The sequence below is a fragment of the Xyrauchen texanus genome, chromosome 1, assembly GCF_025860055.1.
Source record: "Xyrauchen texanus isolate HMW12.3.18 chromosome 1, RBS_HiC_50CHRs, whole genome shotgun sequence".
Lineage (NCBI taxonomy): Eukaryota > Metazoa > Chordata > Actinopteri > Cypriniformes > Catostomidae > Xyrauchen > Xyrauchen texanus.
This window is the reverse complement of record NC_068276.1, coordinates 44,829,553-44,855,684: the sequence shown is the minus strand read 5'-3', so window position 1 is coordinate 44,855,684 and position 26,132 is coordinate 44,829,553. Positions and strand designations below refer to the sequence as shown.

Sequence of the window (26,132 nt, the reverse complement as noted above, 5' to 3'; positions counted from 1 at the left end):
CTTTTCTTTAATTTGTTGAAGCTCATTTACCCCACCCATGGGCCTGACTTCACTTTGCCTTAAATTAGTTCACATTTACTATATAGTCTAAGTTCAAAATTGTTAATAATGTTTTTATTTACTAGACTTTACTGTATAGTAAATGTTAACTAATTTAAGTAAAGTGAAAAGCAAAAATAAGCTAACATTTTGGTTACAGTGAGACACTTTTAGTGAAAGTGAATGTTGACAATTTTTGGAGGGTTTAAAGGCAGAAATGTAAAACACACTTGAATTTTTCTTTTAAAACTAATTTATTATTTGAGCTGTAAAGTTGTTTAAATTGTCATTTTACAGTCCTTTTACAGGTTTGTTGACATTAAATCATTATGGCAATAAAGTTAGGGGCTTTATGGTTATTCTGAGGAGGACGCATGATCTTCTGCTAACTGGGATTTATCCAGTAAACGCTGGTTCTGGCTTACATAGGGTTTTAAAAATCTGAAAAATGTTTTGTGCGTGAAAAAGGGAAATACTTCTATAGTTCACTTCCTTAGCTTGACCTTATAAATATTACAGAATTATTTAGTGGTGTTTCTTCTGTTTCCTCTTCCCTTGCTAGAGAGGAATGTTAGTGATGAGGACATTTAGAGGAGGTTTATTTTGGTAAGGGATAATGAGCATGATTGTGTGCTGATTACAGCCAGACAACATACTGGAGTGTCTTGGGTGAGCTGCAAAGAGGAGATGAGGGTAAAAGTGAGCAGTGACAAGCCTCATTAACAGAAAATACTCTGCTCCGCTGCTGGGGCCCTGCTGTTGACGAGGAACCTAACTGCTAGACTCTCTAATTATACGCTGTAACCGTCGTCCCACAGAAAGCAATACCCCCCACATTTATGCATATGCAAATATGTCAGACCCCATCATTAGGTTTTATACCTCAAAGCCAAATTGTTATTGTAAAAGCATTGAAGCCAAGGGCAAAGACGTAAAACGCTTTCACACATTTTTATGAGCTTTCCTCAATAACAGAACAAATGTTATTGAATGTCATGGCTAGTCAAGGGTAATGTGCCATGAAAGTATCATTTCAAATCGGATCAATCATTTGATGCGTCGTTGAAAATGTGACATAATTTGCAGATTTTCTGAGCCAAGAATGTATAATTTGGCTAATTCTCCACTCCATGTTTCCAAATATTTTAGTTAGCGTGCCATATTGAAATTTAGTAATGATGGCCACAAATTAAGTCCCATATGCTCATGGGTCTTGTACTCCCTTTACTCCATTGAATTTTAAACACACTTTCAAACATGTTCCGGTGCTGGTTTTAAATATGATTTGAGAGGACAAATATTTGTTAAACTTTCAAAAATAAGAGAGAATATTAAGTACACTCAAAACAAAAGAGGTAGTTGCTGTAACTTGCATTTGCCCTTGCAGCGAACCTGGGAATCACATGAAGAAAGCTGTAGACTCTAGAGTGTGCAGACCAATCAGACTTGACCATGAACATTAAAATAAAAGTTTTGCACATCTGTTCACTGTAAAATAAGTGCTTACCTCCAACTCCTTTGGCCAGAAAGTAAAAATGAGAGTTTCCAACTCTAAATCAAATGTTTTTGTATTGAACTCACTGACCGTTTTTCCTTCCTTATCTGTGCCACTGCTGCCACAACGAATGTGTCTGTCTTTTATGAGATATATTTTGTGGCCTTGTATCAATCATAACAGCCACCTTCTTTAGTGTCAGAACAGGTTAATATTATTACAGATCAATTGAGGAGTCAGATAAATCTCTAATTGAAATTTGAATGCAGACCACTGCAGACAGATCGCCTCTAGCCTAACAAAAATCAATGTGTATTAAAAAGGATGCTGCACAAGGCTATTAACGGCTCCTCAACTTGCTGTTGTTGTTTCTTGAGGTCCTGGAGCATGTAGTTGAGACTAACATCATTCCATGGGGTCACTACTTCCCAGAGGGGTTTGTTTGTCTGAATAAATAGTATCTTTAGAATCAGAATCAGCCTTATTGCCAATTGTGCTTACACATACAATGCATTTGTCTTGGTGACAGATGCTTCCATACAACAACAAGACATGGATAATAATAATAAAAAAACTGAATAAAAATAAAAAGTGAATAGAAAAGTATATATACACAATAAGACACACACACACACACACACACACACACACACACACACACACACACACACACACACACACACACACACACACACACACACACTCATTTACACACAAACAAATTTTTTTACATTACCAAACAAATGTTTGGTACACAAATTATTATTTATTATTACATTATTATTTATTATTACAATTTCACACATTGATTAATAGTAGTAAAAGTTTATTGATTTATGAAATAACACAAATAGAAGCATAGGAATTATGTAGTGATAAAAAAAAATAATAATAATAACTTAAATCTTCATCATCAAGGTAGCCACTATTTGCCTAGATAAAAAGGTTTTCCCTTCTTGCTATTCTCACAAGCGACTTCATAAGGAACCCACCTGAGATGCATTATAAACAGTATTTAAAGGAACTGTTCATCTAAAAATGCAAAAAAAAATATTTACTCACCCTAATATACCCCAGATGTCTATAATTTTCTTTCTTCTGCAGAAAGCAAACAAACGTGTTTTGAATAATATCTCAACTCTGTAGGACGATGTAATACAAGTGAAATGTGGCCAGAACTTTGAAGCTCCAAAAAGCATATACATACAGCATAAAATTAACTCATACGACTCAATTGGTAAAATCTATGTCTTCATAAGTAGGTGTGGGTGAGAAATATCCAATATTTAAGTCCTTTTTACTATTAATCTCCACTTTCATTTCAACGTTTCTTCTTTTTATATTACTTCTGAAGACATTATTTTAAAGGGGTTATGACATGAGGAATTAACGTTTCCTTGATCTTTTGACATAAGAGGTCATTGTACTATAAAAACATACTGTAAGTTTTAGAACTGAAAACTTCCTCCTTATTATAAAAATAGCATTTATTTATACCAGGCTCGAGAAACGGGCAGTTTGGAATTTGTGGAACTTGCGACATCAGAACAACCAAATACATTGCATATGACTGCCTCCAGCAAGACATCAATGCCTATATTTTTCATTATTACACCTTGCATCGCATTTAACCCTTTTGCACGTAATTCTAAATGATTTAACTGATCCCCCCCAGCTTTTTTCTTCACTTTAAAACATTCCTCAATGGTTTAAAACATGTATAAACTATAATAAAAGTTTTAACCAACGGTTATATTGACATTTATTTACTTTATTTTCTCGGGCTTTGAATTTCACTCCCACATGCAACCTTTCTGCCAACGCATTTCAGGATAGCTACTGGAGAGTACATTTCAAGTCTTTTTTGATTGAGAATTGTTGAAAATTGTTTACAAACATGAGTAGACCATGATAAATGCATGAATGTTTATGATCTGTATTTATCGTACTTTGATGTAGTTTACGAAATGCTCATGCTGTTCACTGCTTGTGTAATGTTGTGGGCATATTGCACATATCTAATGTTTTATCGTGTTCACTTTGATCAAATGCTATTGTGTGAGGTATAACCTATATTCTAATGCTAATATTATACTAATTGAAATTAGCATGATATGTAATTCATCAGCAATAATCTCTAATGCAAAGTCAAAATACACATTTTACAAAATTGTGTTATGACTGAAATCAGGTCTCTTGGATTATGATATGTCCTGTGTCAGATGGGTTTGTCTCAACAATGCTCATATTCCAACAATCAGAGTATGACAATGGACTGGACAATTAAAAGAAAGTTTGAAGCCATTTTTTTATTTATTTTTTCTGTGTTGACAGTTACTTTTTTTGATTTTGCAAAGAAGTATAGTCACACCGTTTCCATCCATCACCATTAGATGCTCAAATGTGTTACTAGAGTATATAGGGAATATAGAGAAATAGCCACATGATGTAAAAAAACATGCATCTTTGCTCTGTGAGAGACAATAGATAAGTTCCGTATTACCATTATTCTTAAAATTAGATTTTATTTAATTTTATCTATTGATCTGTGCTTTCATATATGCATTTGTTTATAGATAATAAAACTTTTTTTTAAAAAATATCAATATAATGATCAACAATATCAATATTGTTACAAATAAGAGCAGCATAACCATAACATCTACTAAATAGCATTCATAACATTCAATTACATTGTATTTGTGGTAAATAAATACACAATTTACAATACATAACCATGGGAAAATAATCATAACTAATGCTTATTTTATTTCACAGTTCTCAGTAATGCTTCAGTGTGTGGTATTCAAAACATGGGCTAACACAAAAGAAAGTGTTGCACAGCTCTCATATACTCGTTGAGTACCTTACTTACATTGTCATTCTCATCCAATTTGCCCCCTGCAACACAGGCCCTGTAACATTGCTGGGAGAACGTGGGACTGGTATACCAGTATCCTTCCTCACATAAGGCGGTGGTAAGATCATTACATCAGAAATAGAGATCCCAAGCCCCTCATAATGGTGAATGTCTGTGGTGGATCTGATATAAATAATCATGTCTTGCAAATACTCGAGTGTGCATGCCACACACACAACAAAAATTATGTGAAATCTGTTTCTTTTTGCAGGAGTAAACTGATGAAATGCCAGCCTGCCCTTCCAATTCATCGCTGATTCATCCATGGAGGGAACAAAAACATTCTGAAAGGAGTGTTATTCACTTGTAAGTTGTAAATGTCCTGAGTCTACAGGATAGTACTATATATGAAGTACTATATTACTTGGCTCTGCTGCTTCATCAAGAGGCATAATAAATGACATATTGAATAATGATGAAATGTTAGTTTTATTACAGTTATGGTTAAACTAAAGATACACATTTCATAAACCATATAAGAACTACATACAAATTGAATTAACAAAAAAACAAAACAATATTCATATAATAATATTTACTAAGCAGTATGAAATAACATTACATATTAACTATAAAGAACATTTTAAACAACCTTTTATTTGTTCAATAATGTCTGTGTGTGGTACTCCTCAGAGCATGGAGTAACACACAAGGGAGTGTTGCAGGGCACACAAATGTATTTTGTGCCTTTTCTTTGTCTTCCGTGTGCTGGAGATGGACCTTGCAGTGCTGCCTGATCCTGCTGCCCTGGGAAGTGATTTGAGGAACTTCAGAGGGGAAATGCCTGGCTGTCTTGAGGCCCTGAACTGTGCTCCTCAAGCAGCCCTCTCATCAGGCTGATCCTGAATTGCAGGGAATCAGTGGAGTGCCCTATCAATAGTAAGGGGCCAGTAAGGATATGACGACAGACCCAGAGATCCCAAGTCCCTCGTAGTGGTGGATGTCAGTGGTGGATCCAGTACATCATACAAAACTACAATATAAGCTCAATTACATTAATCTCATTTATCTCACAGCTGGAGATTAATGTAATCTCAATTACATTAATCTCCAGCTGTTCTGTTGAATGGTGGTTTTTTTTCCTGATCTCCTCAGCATTAGACCTCTATGGGAGATGCAGGTGGGGTCTGGCTTTGAGGGCCAGGAGGGGTAAAATTGCTGGTAACCCTCCAGTAGGAAGAGCTTACCTCCTTCACCTTCTTTGGTGCAGTGTGTGCAGGCGATGAAGCAGTGGCTGAGACATCTTCAGAATTAAAAAAATATATATTTCTCTCTCTCATCTGTTAATTGTTTTCTTTTAAAAGCAGACCTCTTTTTCTGTGGCAATTGTGTAAATAAAACTGTAAATGCAATTAGTGAAAGAATTTGTATAAAAACTGTGTCAGTTTGAATCTGAGGTAAAAGTGACATGCCGTGAAGCATTACTGATGTCAAACCTTTATTTCAGATTCTTAGTTTTTATACAAAACATCTTATTTACATAAAAAAAAAATCAGATTCTCAAATATGTCAAGCGTGCGTTTATATAACTTTTATAATTATCGTATTATTATCGAGATTAATTGAATTATTGATGGGCTGTGAACATGGCTATGTTTGTTTACATTGCAATGCAGACTTCTGTGTCCAGAGCATATAAAAATAATATTTGTTTCATGTGAATAAAACATTACATTTGAAAGGTGATTGTTTTTCTCAGTTATTTTTGCTGCTGTCATATGATTTGCACTGTAAACTTATATTCTAATACCTCTGTGTTTATTTGAATGCCCGTTACATTTATTTTATCATGTGTTTGAAAAGACTGAGCTGCTATAGACATAAATGACAAGCGCTTTGTGTGCTCTCCATAGCAGCAACAGCACAACAGCAAGTTTGGTGAGTTTCTCAGTTTTTCCGCGAATACACAGTGTATGTATATGGACAGTAAACTTATATTCTGTGTTTGTTTGAATGTTTGAAACATAAAATAAACATATTCTTTGGTTTAATAAGACCATTCTAGCAGCTGTTATCTAAATGACAAGTGCTTAGCCAATCTCTTTCTTTGTAGCTGCTAAAAAGTACAACAGCTTTTATGGTGAGGTTCAGTTACGGTTATACACTGTGGATTGAGCAGTAAATATGTAGTCTGCTGCGTTAGTTTGAATGCCTGTAACATAAAATAAACATCCTTTGTTAAAAAGATTGTTCAAGCAGCTGTGCTAGGTATATAAATGGCATTGCTTAGCCAATCCCTCTCTGTAGCAAATTTGCCAGTTGATGACAACAGACACGAACGTTCTAATCAAACTGGTTTGATGGGACTCCCCAGGAACCACTCTGGACTGATCAAACCGGTGTGATGGTAAGTGCGAAAGGGTTAAAAGGCACAATATCAAGTTATTACTCAAAAAAGGAGACCTCCATTGTATTCAGCAGCAAAGTTTCCTGATGATTTGAAGGTGTCCTGGACAGTTTTTGCACCCATCTGTGCTATATTCAGGGGCGGGTTTATGATTTCTGAGGCCCCAAGGGTTTATGATTTCTGAGGCCCCAAGCAACCGACCAACCCAGGACCACATTTTAAAAATGTTGCTAAAAAAAAAGCTAAATAAATTCTTCCTATCAGCCATTGTAGGGAAGTACATTCAAAATGTTTGATAAAATACAAATCTAGTTAAAGATAATTAATGCATGTTTTCCAGTTTTCCACAATGAGATAAAAAGCGATATTTACCTACATATATTTTTACAAATCACTTTTGTGTGTGTGTGTGTGTGGGGTTACAAGGACAATTGTTTAAGTTACAAACTGGTAATTACAAGGGTATTATGCTATAAATGCATTTTATGATGACATTTATTGTTCCCATAATTTAAATAGCTTAAAAAACATATTAAATTATGTTTTATTGAAAATGTAAAAATGCTGAAAGTTTTCTGTGAGGGTTAGGTTTAGGGTTTGGGGATAGAATCTATAGTTTGTACAGTATAAAAATAATTATGTCTATGGAGAGTCCTCATAATGATAGGTAGACCAACATGTGTGTGTTTGTGTGTGTGTTTGTGTGTGTGTGTAGAACAGGGTGTGCAAATCCTACTACTTCACCCAGTAACATTTTGAAATTCAGTTGTTACAGTATATATTAATACCAACAATTATTTATTGTTGTCCAAATTGTCACTATAATTTTATTATTATTTTACAGTATTATTATTAATGTTTTGAGGATTTGTTGTATACAATAGTAATATATGTATTTCTGTCTAATTTATTTTCACCTGGAGCTTATATTCTAATGCAGCAGTGTATTGTTCATCATGTTGCAAAAGGCTGTATTTTATGAAGGCTAAGCATCATAGGCAACATTCGTTACAGTACTGTAACAGTAAACATACAAACCACTGCGGCCCATCAGCACACTAGAGCATAAGAAAACACACTGCTGATTATCAATCACTGAAACTTTGCTTAGTGCAGAATAATCTGGAATAATGTCAAAAATTGTAACAGTCACATCTTTGCAACCTGAACTTGTTCTCTTTAAAACTTTGAGACACCCGTGCTAAAAACAGTCTAGACATGCGTTTTTGAGACTTGACATTTTTAAAGTTGACACAGTGTCTAAAATGTGGCGGTCCTGCGTGAGACACTGGAGAAACAGCGAGACTCGGTATAGCATTCAATGATGTTCGTCTAGTGCGTGTTGACATAGAGAAACAATGGAAAAATACTGAAAAACACATTCAGTGTGAACGACCCCTCATCCGTTTGCGAGTATCTGTGTGAGTGAGTGTGCGTGGGCGAAACAAGTTCAGAAGGCCTGTAATTCTTTTAATAAATTACAAACCCAAACCCAAAGTCCTACTGACCCGAACCCGGAGGCTTTGTGAACCGCTCTGAGACCGCAGACAGCAGCGCATTCGCGTGTGTAACCAGAACGTCTCGGGTTACTTAACTGTAACTGATAAATGCGGAACTAGATGCTGCGCTGATTTAGCGCTTTGGGAACAACTTTAGGTGTGACCAGCTGTGAATATGTGTGCAACACATCAATGAAACTGACCAGAATTTATAACCTCTGCTGGTGACATCATTGGATGCACCTGTAGCAGGGCTATAAATAGATGTGGAGGAAGTATGGAAGAACCCGATATTGGAAAGCTTCTCCGCCGAAAGCGAACCTCGGGAACTTCCTGTGTTGTGGCAGAATTTCTATATGAAAATATGTGTCCATGAGATCGATCGTGACCAACCAATCATGATGCTGGATTTGAGACACGACCGTCTTGACAGTTAGCATCTTGAACTTGAACGCCCTGATTGAGCAATTCAAGCAGGTCTAAAATCGGACGCAACCATCCACCCTTCTTGGGAACCAGGAACTATCTGCTGTATTAACCTGACTTTTTCTCTGGAAGGGGAACATGTTCTATGGCCCCTTTGACCAAGAGATTTTTCAGTTCTTTCCACAGTAGACATGCCTGTTCCAGTTTCACGGAGAGGAGACCACGCCATTGAAACGCGGAGGACGGCGAACAAATTTAATTCTGTAGCCTTTTTCTACTGTTATTAGAACCCACATAGAAACACCTGGCAGTAGCTTCTAGCTGCCAGGTACTCTGAGATGGGTATCAATTTTGACACTTCCTGTTGAGGGGATGTCGAGTATTCCGCGTTCTGGACCAAGGCAGGAAGCAACGGAACACCCAACATTTTGCTGGAAACCTCTAACTCCCGAAACACCAGAGGTGGCGGGAATGGAGAGGTTTCGTGGGGGTATCAGGAAGGTACAGGTGAATGCTTCACACGCCCCTACCCGAGGGGGGCTACCCCCACAAGGCTGGGTGCAAAACCGTCAGGGTTTTTTCTTCTTAGAAATAACTGCCCTGAGGTCTTGCTTTGGGGGCTGCTGAGGGTGACGAGCCGGCCCCCAGTCTCTACGAGGGGGAGCACGACTCGTCACGCTTTGTTTTTGAGCAAGATGAGTGTGAAGCATTTTGACTGTAAACAGATCGCAATGCTCGCACCCGAAAGTTCTGACAGTCAAGAAGCACAACGCACACAGAGTGATCTGAAGACAAATGATCTGATGATGCACATGTGACACATCTATTTATAGCCCTGCTACAGGTGCATCCAATGATATCACCAGCAGAGGCTATAAATTCTGGTCAATTTCATTGACGTGTTGCACACATATTCACAGCTGGTCACACCTAAATTTGTTCCCAAAGCGCTAAATCAGCGCAGTATCAAAGTGTAGCTTTTTGACAGGGAACAACATGTCACCCCTCAAGCAGTTTTGCAGAGCTTTTACTCCCGACGTCCAGGGCCCCACGCAACTGTGTGGTGGTTAAAACTGGCTATATTTAATTGTTGGTCTTTTGAAAACATGGGCAGATGAACGTCTTTAATTGTTTCGATGCGTTTCCGTTGATGTGCGCAGCGGTACAAGTGCAACTTTTAAAAACGCGTCTCATTCAGATGGCTGGGAGGAACACATCCTGTGAAGACCAGGGCTGGTCTTCACAGGATGTGTAATATCCACTCGTTAACTTCCCTAAGCACTTTCTCTCGGGGGAATCCCCTCCACCATTTTGGAAATCCATTACACTTTGTTTAAGTGAGCAAGGGACGTTTCTGTTGACAGACCCTCAACACCCTGATTTTGACAAAGGGAGCGAGCCTACTCTGATGTACACTTCAGGCAGCTCCATATCGCACAACGCAACTCGATTGTGACGTGAAAGCAGATCATTTCTGCATAACGCCGGCATCTCATTTCAGCTTATCGTGGCCCATTCGGCCGTTTCGAGGCCGCCACGGTTCTCCCGATGGCCAGTCCGCCCCTGATCAGCCCCAAAGTGTGTCGGCCCACTCCCAGTTTGCCAGATTACCAATCCAGCCCTGGCTATACCCTATGTGTTCATTTTTATTTTAACATTTTCGTTTGTGTAAATCTTGATTATAATTTCTAACAATTAATGAAAAATTTAAAGTTAAACATACGCTGAAAACTCTGAAATCATTCTCCAAAAACATTGTTTTCTCAGGTGCAAAAATTACTAAATATTTCACAAATTGACATCAGCCATCAACATGCTCCAAGTGATAAATAGGCAGACATGACCAACATATCAGGCCCTCTACGTGGTTTAATGTGGCCAGAGGCTCATTTATCGTAAAAGATTTTTTCTTTTTTTTCATTGGATATTTGCATTGGGACCTAACTCGTCTCCACAAGCGATAAACATGCTCAGGGTTGCCAGATAAATGACAAAACACCCCCAGTTTGAGATTTATACTTGTGGGTATTGGAAATAGTCTGGCTAATGTTATACTTATTTTGTGCAATCTGGCAACCATGCATGTGAGTGAGTTTTTTCCATCATCTTTGCCCTTTGAACAAAATTGGCGATCTGTACTGCAATATTCTGCTCAAGGAAAAGTATTATACAGCTACTTGTGCCATTGTTGTGGCTGCTTGTGATGTTTTTTTTGCTACTTTGCAGGTAATATTAGATTCTATAGAATTCTTCTCAGTGATTAAATTAAATATAAAAGTAGATTTTGTCATCATTGACATGCGAGCAAAAGCAAGCCAGAGACGAATATGTATATGTATATTTATTTGTGCAATTTAGAAATGTTGAAGTCCCTTTGCACCTATCTGTAATTCTAACTCTTGCACTATTCATTTATCATATTTATGCAGGTGTGTTATAAAGTTGTGTGCTGAATGTCAAACCATCGAGGAGACCCGCATCATGACCCTTTTAGCATGTAAACGTGTAATGTTTAAAATAAATAAATAAATAAATAAAACGCTTTGCGACAAACATTAAAATAATATTTAAATATTTAAAATTTTAGTATATATTAAAAAAGACCCCTGATGTAGAGATTGTTAAATTGAATAATAAATTAACAGGGAAGTAGAGATGGTAAAATGAATTTAAAGCTCAGCCTTTATTCAGATTTGTAATGCCTGATAGAAAAGTATCTACCTTTGTAGAGCAATACAATACTTTAGGCAATTGCAGAATAGTCCCATTAGTCATAGATATACTTCAGAAAATTAAAAAAAAAACTATTACTGGGCTTAAAAGATACAAAAACAAAATCAATGCAGAACATTGTATCTCAAAAGGAATACAATGTGCCCCCCCGTGCACTACTTAAAGCCTGATGTGGCTCTTTTACCAAAATAGTTGCCCACCCCTGGTTTAGGGTGTTCCAGTTAAAGTCTTTGCACTTCTTCCACCAGTGGACAATCAGAGTCCATGAGACGGAGGGAAGTTTGTGAGGGAAGGGAATAAAAAATGTAAATGGATCGTTGCCAGCATCTCTGCTTTGGCCTGTTAAAGTCAGTTGAAGCACCCAACATTACCATATCAGAGTGGATTACTTGTGAACAGTATACAGTTTGATTCATGAATATTTCAAATGTCATGACTGTTTGATAGTCACTGTGCTTTGAGTGAACATTTTGATACATTCAGATGAAATATGTTAGGTATATGTTATGTGTTAACCCTGAAATATAGTTTTATAAAATATAATGTAATGCTTGTTCATTTTCTTTCGATTGAGATTCAATTATGGCTGTATTATCATGGTTGTATTTGAGGGACTGCACTAAGTTACCAATCAGAACAGTGGGCTTTTAAATTGAAATCTTAAAGGTCCAGAATTTAAACCAAAACAAAAATATATAAAGAGTATGGCATGAGCCCTTGGAGTCAATTGATTACTTTTATACTGCCTTTATGTGCTTTTTGGAGCTTCTGTTTTTGTAATGTTCTGATCCCCATTCACTTGCATTGTATGGACCTACAGAGTTTAGATATTCTTTTAAAAATCTTAATTTGTGTTCTGCAGAAAAAATACATGCACATATGGGATAGCATGAGGGTGAGTAAATGATTTGGCCATTTTTGGGTGAACTATATACAGGTGAAACTCGAAAAATTAGAATATCGTGCAAAAGTTCATTAATTTCAGTAATTCAACTTAAAAGGTGAAACTAATATATTATATAGACTCATTACAAGCAAAGTAAGATATTTCAAGCCTTTATTTGATATAATTTTTATGATTATGGCTTACAGCTTATGAAAACCCCAAATTCAGAATCTCAGAAAATTAGAATATTACATGAAATCAATAAAAAAAAGGATTTTAAATACAGAAATGTCGGCCCTCTGAAAAGTATAATCATGCATATGTACTCAGTACTTGGTTTGGGCCCCTTTTGCATTAATTACTGCCTCAATTCAGCGTGGCATGGATGCTATCAGCCTGTGGCACTGCTGAGGTGTTATGGAAGACCAAGATGCTTCAATAGCGGCCTTCAGCTCTTCTGCATTGTTTGGTCTCATGTCTCTCATCTTTCTCTTAGTAATGCCCCATAGATTCTCTATGGGGTTCAGGTCAGGCGAGTTTGCTGGCCAATCAAGCACAGTAATACCATGGTCATTGAACCAGGTTTTGGTACTTTTGGCAGTGTGGGCAGGTGCCAAGTCCTGCTGGAAAATGAAGTCAGCATCTCCATAAAGCTTGTCTGCTGAAGGAAGCATGAAGTGCTCTAAAATGTCCCGGTAGATGGCTGCGTTGACTTTGGACTTAATAAAGCACAGTGGACCAACACCAGCCAATGACATGGCTCCCCAAACCAACACAGACTGTGGAAACTTCACACTGGACTTCAAGCATCTTGGATTGTGTGCCTCTCCATTCTTCCTCCAGACTCTGGGACCTTGGTTTCCAAATGAGATGCAAAATTTGCTCTCATCAAAAAAGAGGACTTTGGACCACTGACTTTTTTTCTTTAGCCCAGGTAAGACGCTTCTGACGTTGTTTGTTGTTCAGGAGCGGCTTGACAAGAGGAATACGACATTTGAAGCCTCAGTCCACTCCTTGTGAAGCTCCCCCACACATTTGAATGGCCTTTTCCTGACAATCCTTTCCAGGCTACGGTCATCCCTGCTGCTTGTGCACCTTTTTCTTCCACACTTTTCCCTTCCACTTAACTTTCTATTAATGTGCTTTAATACAGCACTTTGAGAACATCCAACTTCTTTTGCAATTACCTTTTGAGGCTTTCCCTCCTTGTGGAGGGTGTCAATGCTGGTTTTCTGCACAAATGTCAGGTCAGCAGTCTTCCCCATGATTGTGAATTCAACTGAACCAGACTGAGAGACCATTTAAAGGCTCAGGAACCCTTTGCAGGTGTTTTGGATTAATTAGCTGATTAGAGTGTGACACTTTGAGCCTACAATACTGAACCTTTTCACAATATTCTAATTTTCTGAGATTCTGAATTTGGGGTTTTCATAAGCTGTAAGCCATAATCATAAACATTATATCAAATAAAGGCTTGAAATATCTTACTTTGCTTGTAATGAGTCTATATAATATATTAGTTTCACCTTTTAAGTTGAATTACTGAATTTAATCAACTTTTGCACGATATTCTAATTTTTCGAGTTTCACCTGTACCTTTAAGGAGTTCCTACGCATGCTAGCCACTTGTTTGATGCTTTTACATCACTATTCGGTCCAGCTCATCAAATAATAATAATAATAATAATAATAATAATAATAATAATAATTATAATTATAACAATAGTAAGTATAATAATTGTAAGTTTTGAAAATTCATGTATTGGCACGATTCGTATTTTTTTGCCAATCTAATTTCAAGCATTTAAGCATAAGCCTCTAGAGCAAACTTTATTTATTTATTTTTTTTATCATGACATATACAAATTAAATTTTATTAAGAAAGACAAATAAGAATTGTTAGGATATTTTCTACATAATATCAGCGAATCCTATTTACCGCAATACCAATAAAAGTAAGCGGTGAAAAACAATTAAATGTCTTCAGCCTGGTTAATATACTAAATCCTGTAGAGAAGGTTTCCATGAGAAATTCAATTTTAGCCCAAGCCCCGCCTCTTCACGCGTGGCGCTGGCTGTCCATCACAGTGGTGCTGCACTCTGAAACTCCGCGAGCTATAGCACGCGCTCAAGCACATCGCTGCCGAGACGTGAGGCGACGGAGGGAAAGTTCTGCTGCTCAGGATGACTAACGGATAACTCTGGAGGATCACTGTCCAACGAATGAAGAGTGAACTCATTTACCATGTCCAGCTATGTGAACACTGTCTCATGAGATCAGGAAGAGTGCTTTAAGCTTACAACCATGATTTGGACAATTTTGTTAGCATATTGTGTGACTTGTGTGCATGGGAATAAGACCGACGAACGGATACCTTTCTTTCACGGGCATGTGTTTGAAAACTCTCCACCTGGCTCAAAAGTGAACGGACTGAGTATCCCGGTGAAGCGCGTCGACCCGCAGAGATGGTGCTCAAAGTCTGGCATGCACCTGAAACTCCAGGGCGACAGGAGTGAAGATTTCCACGTCTTCGCTCACCACAAACGAGGACACATATTGCTGAAGACCTCAAACGTTCTGGATAGAGAGGAGCGCGGTGAATATTCCCTCAGTCTGGCGCTTTGCTGTCAGAGTTGCGCGTCCGCCGAGCGCGTCGTGGCCGAAGTTGCGTCTGTTAAAGTGGACGTGCTCGACACTAACGACCACGAGCCCACTTTTCGCCACTCAGATGTGAAAATAACTTTGGACGACGCCACGGCCCTGAGGTCGGTGGTGTACACGGTGAAAGCGGAGGACATTGACAGCGGCAAAAACGCCGAGCTCATATACTACGCGCTGCCGAAAAACGGTAGTTTCTACGTAGTGCCCAAAACTGGCGACATTCTCCTCGTTGACTCGATACTCGGTCTCGCGCAGCCCATAAAGTTCACCGTGTTTGCGCGAGACCACGGCTGGCCCGCTCGAACCAGTCACAGTATGGAAATAGAGATCAGTCCACGCCAGTGGCCAGCCGTTCCGCAGCTCGACCGCTCCGAGAACGGACTCTCGAGAAAGTCCCGTTCCGTGATGGAACCTGACAAGTCTGTTGTCATCACCGTGTCCGAAGACGCGAGTATTGGCTCGGTCATTATGAACCTGCACCCGGTGAGGTTTCAGTCCGCCAGCTTTGAGCTGTTACAACCGGACGCGGAAAACTCTCCAGTCACCGTGAGTCGGGACAGCGGGGATTTGATCATTTCCAGGCGGCTCGACCGAGAGACGCAGCCGCTAGTGGAGATCACTGTAAAAGTACAAGATAAGCGAGGTGAGTGAGTCGAGACTAATCCAAATCTCTGTTCAAAATGCGACTTTTGATGCCTCCATGTCCTAATTCCTGTTCCCAAATGCACCGTGTCTCCAACTTGTGCCGGCTGTTCTCGCTTAAACGCAAAATACGCTTTTAAAATGAGCGCTGTGCGCATCAGATAGCATGCTGATCTCCTCCATGCACCAAATTCTTCTCTTCTCGTTAAAAGACCCCCTTAGTTTTGAGTTTCCGTCATTATAGATGCTCAAAGTTTACATCAAGCATGAAAGTTTAATTATCATGTACGGTAAATTCTGACGTGTTTTTGTCACGAGTGGAGGCGCACTGGTGCGCTGATGTGGATGCCACTTACATTGTGATTAGCCTAAAAAAAATCACAAGGGACAAATCGAACTTAACACTTTTTACAGCAGATTCACTTCATATCGATTATAGTCAACTGTAAGCTTTTACATCTGTAGGAGGTATTACGTATTTAATTATGCATAGGACTCAATATCAAATAAATGAACGTCTATAACTTATGTTGTTATGTACATCAAATGGGGATGTTTTCCCCTCTACCTCTGGCATTGAATCAATCATCTGCACTTTTACAGGTCATTCAATCAGTCCTGAACAATTTAGGTGTTTGTGCATGCCAGAGAGAGACAGGGAGAGGATGGGAGAACCTGGCAAAGTGCTTTGACATGGATGCTTTTACAGAATCATAATCACCCCCATACATTTCTCCTTTCTGTTACCAGGTGAACTAAGTGCTTGAAGCCAAATTTAGGCACGAATCCTTTTTGAGTTGGAGTTTGTGCTCTACTTTCCTTCATGTGCTCGCATTAGCCATGTAATCCCATCTCATTCACTTTCTCATTTTGGGGATTTAAGACTGGCAGCACAGTTAGAAGAAACTGTGGGGAAGATGAGGCTTTTGGTGGAATGTGCTCATATTTGAGCAGTTGACTGGCCTGATTTAGCAGTCTGTTATTTAATTAGTGTTGGTTTGTTAATCAGGGGGTTTGTGCTCGCTGGACCTGCGGCTGTAGCTACTGCTTATTTTCTTATGACAATGTTCCTAGCATATGTTCAAGGGCACTTGATTCTGCGTGTGGGCATATTGCAGGTCTGTGAATGTTGTACAGTGTGCGGCCTTCTGTGAAGCTTAGCACAAACAATAATGATGCAAAACAGCTGGCTTTAATCAAGAATGAGAATAACGTCTGCTGACCTCACATGTGCCCATGCTGCTGTGGATGTAATGAGCTTTCTGGTAACCAGACAGCACGCAATTATTAAAAAATGGGAGTAATTAAAATTTTAGAGATATACATTACTTTCCTCTTTAGCTTTGGGTATTATAGTACATGTTTGCTTTTAATCAAGCTCTGACAAATATCACAATGTAGAACATATAATTTGCCTAAATATATTTCCTTAGATAATTAAGTCAATATTATATACTGTATATCACCTTTGATTTAAGTGAACATAAAATAAAAAAGCAAAGTCACAGAGTAAGAATATCTCATTTGAACAATGCTCTTCAATTTTGCAAAATCTTGTTCTTGAAAGATACCAGCCTTGTAAAGCAATTGTTGACATGTTCCACAACAACTTTACAACTTCAAATGTATAATTTAATCTCTTTCAGGTATGCAATGGTTAATGTGTACTGAAGGCCAAAACAAATTCTAAATGCACTGGTCGCGCATTCGCTCAATTAAAACATTCTGCTCCAGAACAATCAAGGTAGTGACAATGTCTGGAGGAGAAGAGTAGAGTGTCTTTATTAGATTGCACTGCTGTCAAGATTGCTGAATCTTAACTTTAGTGTACTCTTCTTTTATTTATTTTTCAAGTTTGTCATGCTTTTGTCGTAACTTGGTGAATGCGCATAGTGGCATCAAAAAATGTATACTTTTTTGTGATACTACAGGCTAAGTGGTGGTGGTGTAGTGGACTAAAGCACATAACTGGTAATCAGAAGGTCGCTGGTTTAATCAACACAGCCACCACCACTGTGTCCTTGAGCAAGGCACTTAACTCCAGGTTGCTCCAGGGGGATTGTCCCTGTAATAAGTGCACTGTAAGTCGCTTTGGATAAAAGCGTCTGCCAAATGCATAAATGTAAATGTAAATGTGATACTTGACTTAACAGTTCTACTTTTGTAAGAACTTTGTTTGATACAGCTTCATAAAAAAGTATCTAGCTAATTTGGAGTCATCAATCAAGTGTCATATAATAATTGTATAACCGTTTCAATTAATTGCCCTTACCACTAATGTCAATTTCTTTTCGACCAACTTTGTATATATATATATATATATATATATATATATATATATATATATATATATATATATATATATATATATACAGTATTTCAGAATACACAGTATACATCTCATAAGCCTATTTATATACTGTAAGCCTATTATATGTATAATTTTCAATATTTACACATTTCAGATTCTTTAACATTTCAAAATCTTTAACAAAATTTAATAACAAAAATGTATTAATTTAATTTGAAAGACATTTTTTTAGGCACAAATTTATCTTGTAACATGCTAAAAAGGAAAGTTCACCAAAACTTTGTATTATTTTATTATTTACTGACCCTCATGTTGTTCCAAACACACATGACTTTCTTTCTTTGGAACACAAAAGGCAGAATGTTAGATATCGACAGCCTTAGTCAATATTTACTTTTATTGCCTCTTTTTCCATACATTGAAATTGAATGGTGACTAACACCACATGCACACTAATGCATTTTCGTTTGGAATTCATTAATTGTGCTATTTTAACACCTCTCATCCACACTAGAATGCCATTTTCGAAAATGCTCTAGCATCATACTTTGGAAACGATGACGTTAGAAAATGAAATCGAGTTTACAGATTAGTATAGAACATTCAGTCTAACATTTCCTTTTGTGTAATTCAAAAGATAGAATGTCAGGCAGATGGGAGTAAATAATGACATAATTTACAGTTTTGGGTTAACACTAAGTTATTTAAAAGTTTTTTGACCATCAATTTGATCTAATTTTACAGCCATGCCAAAACAGACACATTTCATATTACATTAATTGTATACTTAAGTTATACATTCTGTATGCTGATTTAAATCTGGGTTACTAAATTTAAAAATGCCATTTTGATAATGCAAGTATATCTCATTACATATTCTAATATCATACATCTTGATAGATGCAAATTATTCAGAATATTACCTTTATTCATCCTAATCACCCCCTCTATTTCTCTTGCCTGCATGTTGATTTGATCTGTGGTAGCTGTCAATAGAATGACTGAGCGAGTCTAGCTCATTTGCTTATACAGACCATTTTGAGTTTGAGCATTTTCTTTCTGGTTTCCCATCCTTTCTGCTTTCTTGTCAGAGCACGTCTGATGCTGCCAGTCTTTGTGGTATCAGTGCTGTGAGATCAATTAACCACTGCAGAGAGTATGCTGATAGAGAGTTTGTGTGTGTGTGTGTGTTTGTGCGTATACCAGTGACATATTTCAAACCAATCTCAACAAAGCAATATAATCTTACCTTGGAGATGCCATGGGCTTTCTTGCTCATGTGCTCGTTCTCTCTCAATTAGGCATGATAGAGTTGAGCTCCTTGTAATTCTGTGCAAGTTTTCAGATTGAAAAAAAAGATTGATACTAGCCAACTCTCTCTCTCTCTCTCTCTTATGTTCTCTCTCTCTCTCTCTCTCTTATGCTCTCTCTCTCTCTCTCTCTCTCTCAGTTGGTTCCAGTACACTCTGCTCTTATTTATTTCCTCTGTCTTCATTAAGGGTATTAAGCATATTGTAGGACTTTTGTGCAGGGTAATAAGACATTTCTAAGGGTACCTTTCTTTCTCGGGCATGTGTTTGAAAACTCTCCACCTGGCTCAAAAACAAACGGACTGAGTGTCCCGGTGAAGTGCGTTGACCCGCATAGATGGTGCTCAAAGTTCGGCATGCACCTGAAACTCCAGGGCGACAGGAGTATATAATCAATATAATCTTACCTTGGAGATGCCATAGGCTTTCTTGCTCATGTGCTCTTTCACTCTCAATTAGGCATGATAGAGTTGAGCTCCTTGTAATTCTGTGCAAGTTTTCAGATTGAAAAAAAGTTTGATACTAGCCAATTCTCTCTCTCTCTCTCCAGACTAGCAGGCATTTGTTTTTTAAGGGAAATTCTGTGCCCCACTCTGGTAATGGCCCTAAACACACACGGCATCAGGGCTTAATTTGAATGACAGGCTCAATGTTTCTCTGGGTTTTGACCAGCCTTCAATACTGAAAATCTGTTAATCTGCTCAGCATGAGTCAAATAGTTACCACAGCATATGGAGAGACTCTTCCGCCAGAAACGCAGAGGAGCTAGTGAATGCTTCATTGGGTCACACATTGTGTGCGCGTGCACACTCACACACAAACATACACACACACACTCAACCAAAAGCCCTAAACTTGAGTGCACACACACACACACACACACACACACACACACACACACACACACACACACACACACACACACACACACACACACACACACACATCCAGATATACCTGGTAACGCATAATTATACATTGATTTTCTCTTGCCCTGTCTGCCATACAGTACATGCACATATTTGAGCCAAATACTCCCTTACTCTTCATTCTAAAGGTCTATCACACAAGCACACACACATAAAGGCACATGCAGTACACACAACAAACATGAAGTGGCCCATAAAGGTCCATATGTAAAGGTGTTCTTATACCTTTCAACATGTTGGCCTAACACTTTCACCAACAGTGGCACACTTATTTTATTATAGAGCAAATGAGAAAATGTCACAGATGACATTCTTAGATAAATATTTTGATAATTTTTTGATGCAGACATTCTCTATCTTAATCTTCTTTAAAAGTTGAGTTGAAAACGTTTTTACAATTTCCTGAATGAATGTCATCACCATCACTGCCAGAACAAATAATTAATTTAATAGACAAAACAACATTTTAAATATGTTGTGTTTTACATCCAAATATGCTGTGTTCCACATTTTGTGACCTCAACCTAGCAACCTACAACCCATTTTCGTGGTTGATATTTGCGCATGTAATAGACGCGGGAAGTTGAATCAGCATCACTGGTAGATGGGTGGCACTGACGTGCGGTCTGGGTAGGCAAACTAGGCACTGCCTACCCTGCCAAAATTAAAAAATAAAATGTTTATTATATAATAAACTTGTATTTGTATTTTTACTTTTTATTCTTGTGATTTATATATGCAATATGTGTGTTATTCCAATTGTTTAGACGTTATGATGACAAATGTAGCAGTTACGCATAATCAACTAAAAACAAATGGTGGAATAAGCAGTGCTTTTACGGTCCATTCATTGCAGACGACACGCGGAAAACCCATGTTGTGCATGCGCACTTCGATCCTGTATTCTTTAACATGTACGGCAAAAAGCACAAATCTGCTGTGCCTTTTGACGTAAATATGTTATGCCCGTAATCATCTCCGTTACGTATCAGACATGGACCAATTAAAATCGAGATATTCCTGGACATTTGCGTAGCTAACGTCATTACACCACAGCTAGCGTACATGCCTAATCACCGCCAAATTCAAAATCAAAATGACAGCACCGGCCGTAATCACGGAATTAAGAATTTTTTCCAAGCTCGATTTTAATTCCAAATATGAGTTAATTGCAAGAGGGAGGTCTACGCCAGCCTTAGATTGACTAGTACAGCAAAAGGCACAAAAATTATCCGATCATTTCAAACTGATACTGCTATCCCTGCCTGCATTTTTCAACCAGTCAGACTGTTTGGACTTCAGCGGGATATTGTGATTTGAACAACCTGCCCGCAGCTTTAACCAAGCATGAAAAGTCGTCAGCTCACATCCAGTGTCAAATTACACTGAAAACCTTTGGAAAATCTCGGATCGACCTTGCACTTGAGGAGCAAAGGAAGCTGTATATAACCTACCACAATGAAAAGGTAAAGGATTGTTGTATTGTATCTTCTGTTATAAAGATGAAGATTGCACATAAAAAAATAAGCACATAATGTTGTAAAAAATAAACAACTTATGTTCTGTTATATGTTCTGTGTTTTGACTACTGAATTTTGTATAATAATATCTAATGAAGATATATTAACAAAATCGTATATATTATATATAACACATATATAAAATACATACATTTCTTGATATGCCACGCTTGTGCGTAACGTTCACTGTGTGTGTGTGTGTGTGTGTGTGTGTGTGTGTGTGTGTGTCTGTGATGAGAGAGAGAGAGAGAGAGAGAGAGTACACGATATACATCCTGATTTTTTTTATTTTTTTTTATTGACAAATAATTCATCCTGATTTTTACATTTCTTGATATGCCGCGCTTGTGCGTAACGTTCACTGTTATTATTAGCTTAAACAATAAATCAGGTAATCTGGCTTTCATAACTCAGTGCCTAGCCTCTTTAAGACATCACCGCACGTCACTGATGGGTGGAGAAGACTCAGGTGGTGCTCCGGTGAAAAAAACAAAATATACATGTAAATTTAACAATAGCTGAATGGAAGAATTTAATTATATCTCAAAGCCATATCGACAAAGCCCAAGCCTTTTGCAATGTGTGTCGCACTGATTTTAATATCGGACACAGTGGGAAAAATTACGTTACTCAGCACATTGTATCAAAATTGCACAATTTGTATGTATTTTGCCTGCCTCTGCTTTCCAGCTACCCAAATGTACCCAAATGGTGACAGGTATGAATATACTTGTACAATATACTTGTCTACTGACATGCTGAGTTAAATGGAACAAAATCAGATATAGGAAAAAGTACAACTGTGGAATGATTCAGAACATTGGTGTCGGAACATATGTACAGTGGTGGGATCAGTTAATAATTTATATGAAATCAGGTGTAAATGGAAGTGATGTAGTACAGTCTCTTCAGTGTTGTACAGTATGGTCTGATTGCTGAAGATGCCATTTGGAAACATTTCCCTTTAAAAAAGAAAAAATGCATTTCCTAAATATCCCTGAATCTTGTGGTACCTACATTAATTGGATGGAAGACAACCCAATTGTAAGAAATGTCTTATGAATGTTTTCATGGAAAAGGAGGAAGCCAGAGACCAGCTCAAAAGGAGCTTTATTTTATTTCCCACACTTTTCAGTGTACACAATCCATAATGCTTTTCAGCACAACAGAAATATTGCATGCTGGAACACTCTGCTCCATGCAGCTCTCTCCCCACACTGGCGTCTGGCTCGCTCTTAAAAAGCCTGTCTCCACTCTCACTGCAATGACAAACAGCTGTTAGACAATCACTGCTAGGTGATGATCCTTACCGTTCTCATCTCCTGATCTCGCTCTCCATTTACAAACCTTCACTCAACCACGCCCCTGCTACCACACCAATATATAGAATTGGTGTTTGGTGATTCAGTAAAACATTTGTTCTGGGGTAGTTGCTGGCTGTGTGGTCAATGACACTGAAGGAAACAATGAAATGATTGAAAACACAATGCACATTTATTAACTCCATGTACTCCATTATTTCTGTGATCATTAAAGCAGAACATGGTTTATTCACAATAGTTTGTGTGTCTTCAAAAGTTTTGTTGTTAATTATAAAAATCAAACATCAGTGGTGATTTCAGTGTTGCATTGAGACAGTTGAAATAAACAGCACGTCTGACTTAACATAAAACAAGTCTGACAATTCTGTTTGACTACATTCTTAAACACACATACACATCACAAGTATTTGAATTCATATTTGCATCAACTGTCTGGTTTCCCTAACAACTACACCACTGACAGGGCTAAGTTGTCATTGCAAAAAGCAGTGCTTCAGACATTGAGGGGAATGGCATTCGCTCTGATATATGCCTGTGAGAAAGAGATGTTACAAAACATCCTGTCCAAAACACACACAGAAAAAAAAACTATTCATACACAGGCACAACAAAACTATGCTAAGAAATCCTACATATACGTGCCAGTCAGTGCTAACCAGTGTTGTATAAAGTATCCATTAGTCATACTTGACTAAAAGTATAGATACCATAATGGTAAAGTTATTTTAAGTAAAAGTTACTTAGAAATTAGAAAAAGTTAAAAAGTTAGTTAGAAAATGACTTAAGTAAAAGTATTGAAGTAACTGATTTTAAATTTACTTAAGTATCAAAAGTACAGGTGAATTGTATAAATTACGGAACAGTTCATTAAACCCATGGCAAATTATTTGATTGGTGGTGCTCCTCATTTACTCACTCACATGCCATCCCAGATGTGGATGACTTTCTTTCATCTGCAGAACACAACCAAAGATTTTTAGAAGAATATTTCAGCTCTATAGGTCAATTCAATTGAAGCGAATGGTGGCCAGATATTTCAAGCTACAAAAAAGCACATTAATGGAGCATAAAGTTATCCATACTACTACAGTGTTTAAATCCATGTTAATTCCTCTGAAGTGATTCAGTTGGTTCTGGGTGAGAACAAACCAAATTGTACCTAATTTTCACTGTATATCTTGCCATTGCAATCTAGGCACAATCATGATTTCAAGCTCGATTGAACTTTCTAGTGCTTGATGCACTAACTCATTTTTAGTCGAATATTTTGGTCTATTCTTACCCAAAACCAATTTGATCAGTTCAGAAGACATTGATGAAACCTCTGGAGTCTTATGGATTACTCTTATGCTGCATTTATGTGCTTTTTGGAGCTATACATTTCTGGCCACTATTCACTTACATTGAATTGACCTACATAACAGTGTTATTCTTCTGGAAATCTTTTTTGTTTGTGTTCTGCAGAAAAAAATAAAAGTCATACTAGGGCTGTCAATCGATTAAAATGTTTAATCAAATTAATTACATGGTGTCCCAATTAATTAATCGCAATTAATAGCATATACAAATATTTGCTGAGAAAGCCCCTCATATAACAATAACTCAATATATAATGATTATACATATTTATATCAATATATATTTATACATAGTTATCTTTAAAAATTATATATAATATATATACATTATATATATATATATATATATATATATATATATATATATATATATATATATATATATATATATATATACACTCACCTAAAGGATTATTAGGAACACTATACTAATACAGTGTTTGACCCCCTTTCGCCTTCAGAACTGCCTTAATTCTACGTGGCATTGATTCAACAAGGTGCTGAAAGCATTCTTTAGAAATGTTGGCCCATATTGATAGGATAGCATCTTGCAGTTGATGGAGATTTGTGGGATGCACATCCAGGGCACGAAGCTCCCGTTCCACCACATCCCAAAGATGCTCTATTGGGTTCAGATCTGGTGACTGTGGGGGCCATTTTAGTACAGTGAACTCATTGTCATGTTCAAGAAACCAATTTGAAATGATTCGAGCTTTGTGACATGGTGCATTATCCTGCTGGAAGTAGCCATCAGAGGATGGGTACATGGTGGCCATAAAGGGATGGACATGGTCAGAAACAGTGCTCAGGTAGGCCGTGGCATTTAAACGATGCCCAATTGGCACTAAGGGGCCTAAAGTGTGCCAAGAAAACATCCCCACACCATTACACCACCAGCCTGCACAGTGGTAACAAGGCATGATGGATCCATGTTCTCATTCTGTTTACGCCAAATTCTGACTCTACCATCTGAATGTCTCAACAGAAATCGAGACTCATCAGACCAGGCAACATTTTTCCAGTCTTCAACTGTCCAATTTTGGTGAGCTCTTGCAAATTGTAGCCTCTTTTTCCTATTTGTAGTGGAGATGAGTGGTACCCGGTGGGGTCTTCTGCTGTTGTAGCCCATCCGCCTCAAGGTTGTGCGTGTTGTGGCTTCACAAATGCTTTGCTGCATACCTCGGTTGTAACGAGTGGTTATTTCAGGCAAAGTTGCTCTTCTATCAGCTTGAATCAGTCGGCCCATTCTCCTCTGACCTCTAGCATCAACAAGGCATTTTTGCCCACAGTACTGCCGCATACTGGATGTTTTTCAGTTTTCACACCATTCTTTGTAAACCCTAGAAATGGTTGTGCCTGAAAATCCCAGTAACTGAGCAGATTGTGAAATACTCAGACTGGCCCGTCTGGCACCAACAACCATGCCACGCTCAAAATTGCTTAAATCACCTTTCTTTCCCATTCTGACATTCAGTTTGGAGTTCAGGAGATTGTCTTGACCAGGACCACACCCCTAAATGCATTGAAGCAACTGCCATGTGATTGGTTGATTAGATAATTGCATTAATGAGAAATTGAACAGGTGTTCCTAACAATCCTTTAGGTGAGTGTGTGTGTGTATATAATATAAATATTCAGATAATTAAAATGCTTTACATTCCTTTAGCGGAAGAGTTAATCACTGATAAGGCCATACAAAAAGCATTAGAATAGAATGTATAGTTTACTACCAT

General features: G+C 37.8%; 1 protein-coding gene across 1 annotated transcript in view; it reads left to right on the top strand.

Moving 5' to 3' along the window:
• The first annotated feature begins 14,650 nt into the window (after positions 1–14,650).
• LOC127659863 (neural-cadherin-like) overlaps positions 14,651–26,132 on the top strand; it is a 422,183-nt gene continuing 410,701 nt past the window's right edge. Inside the window, exon 1 of the mRNA XM_052149856.1 lies at positions 14,651–15,650. Within this exon, the coding sequence (XP_052005816.1) occupies positions 14,651–15,650 (1,000 nt within the window). The remainder of the gene's footprint in view (positions 15,651–26,132) is intronic.